This window comes from Rhagoletis pomonella, unplaced genomic scaffold (genome assembly GCF_013731165.1).
Source record: "Rhagoletis pomonella isolate Grant_MI unplaced genomic scaffold, Rhpom_1.0 Rhpom_scaffold_25290, whole genome shotgun sequence".
NCBI lineage: Eukaryota > Metazoa > Arthropoda > Insecta > Diptera > Tephritidae > Rhagoletis > Rhagoletis pomonella.
The window spans coordinates 1-1,023 of NW_023483762.1; the positions used below are offsets into that span (position 1 = coordinate 1).

A 1,023-nucleotide genomic window follows, 5' to 3' on the forward strand; every position below is an offset into this window, starting at 1 on the left:
CCATGAAAAGGATTGGGTAGCGTAGAATCATAAAATGGTGGGTTGCAGAGGCAAAAGTGGAATGTTACATCCTGTCTGGTGCGGAAAAAATCTGTAAGCACGACTTGCTTGTCAATCTGTTTGAAGATTTCTACCAAATTTTGTAGCTTATTTGTTTCTACGTTCTTTTCTGCATAATTCAGATTCGTGTCGTTTGATTCGATTGCATACATGTGCCATGAATTTTTACGTGACGCCAGCAGAGTATAAATGCAAGACGAGCCACAGCCTGGGGAAATGAAAGAAAATTACATTGTACGCAATTTTATAATTAGATATGCGAACCTATATCTATGCAGCGAATTTCTTGTGTTGATCCAAGCTTAAGTGATGTGAGCAAATCTTCCAACCATAGAATGTAGTTCAAACGGAGCGGCAATGTGGGTATGAGACTGCCGGGTGCGAATTCTACACGTAGTTGAAAGTATTCTTCCAATAGCATTTGTGTGAGCGCGCGTAAGGTGAACTCATTGCGGTAATCGATGCATACCTTTCCACTGAGCTCCTGCACGGGATTGAGATTTTGGTAGAGACCGGTAGTACTTATTTATGTACACCCACTTACCAGTTTACAAACTTTGCGAAAATCTTTGTACTTGATTGCCAAAGCGGTGTAGTCTGGAGGCGTCCGAAAAATATTTCGCGGATGCATTAACCTCTTGTTTTTCATTGTTTATTTGTTTATTATTGCGGTACGGAGTATTTGTTTACAAATTACCAAATATATGAATGTATTTCCAGAGAAGTGATGAATCGATATAAGTAAATCCGACTACATACTCGATACTTTTCTCAATTTACCAAGTATTTTAGTACTCGATATTTTATACTGCGATCCAAGTAGGTATCAAAACAAGTACATACTTGTATCAAAAAACGTAATGGGTCAATTATCGATAGCAATCGAACTTCAGTTGCATTGCTAGTTGCCAAAACGATATTACAGATGGCACCTGGCAACTTTCGACTGACTACTGCAGTTGC

General features: G+C 38.9%; 1 protein-coding gene across 1 annotated transcript; it reads right to left on the reverse strand.

Moving 5' to 3' along the window:
* Window positions 1-4: 4 nt before the first annotated feature.
* Window positions 5-811, reverse strand: LOC118732699 (U6 small nuclear RNA (adenine-(43)-N(6))-methyltransferase-like; the record flags this gene model as incomplete). The annotated part of the gene is given in 3 exon segments (XM_036461819.1): window positions 5-268; window positions 325-544; window positions 605-811. Coding segments are annotated over 3 exon segments (589 nt in total), but the record flags the coding sequence as incomplete, so codon positions are not given.
* Window positions 812-1,023: the final 212 nt, after the last annotated feature.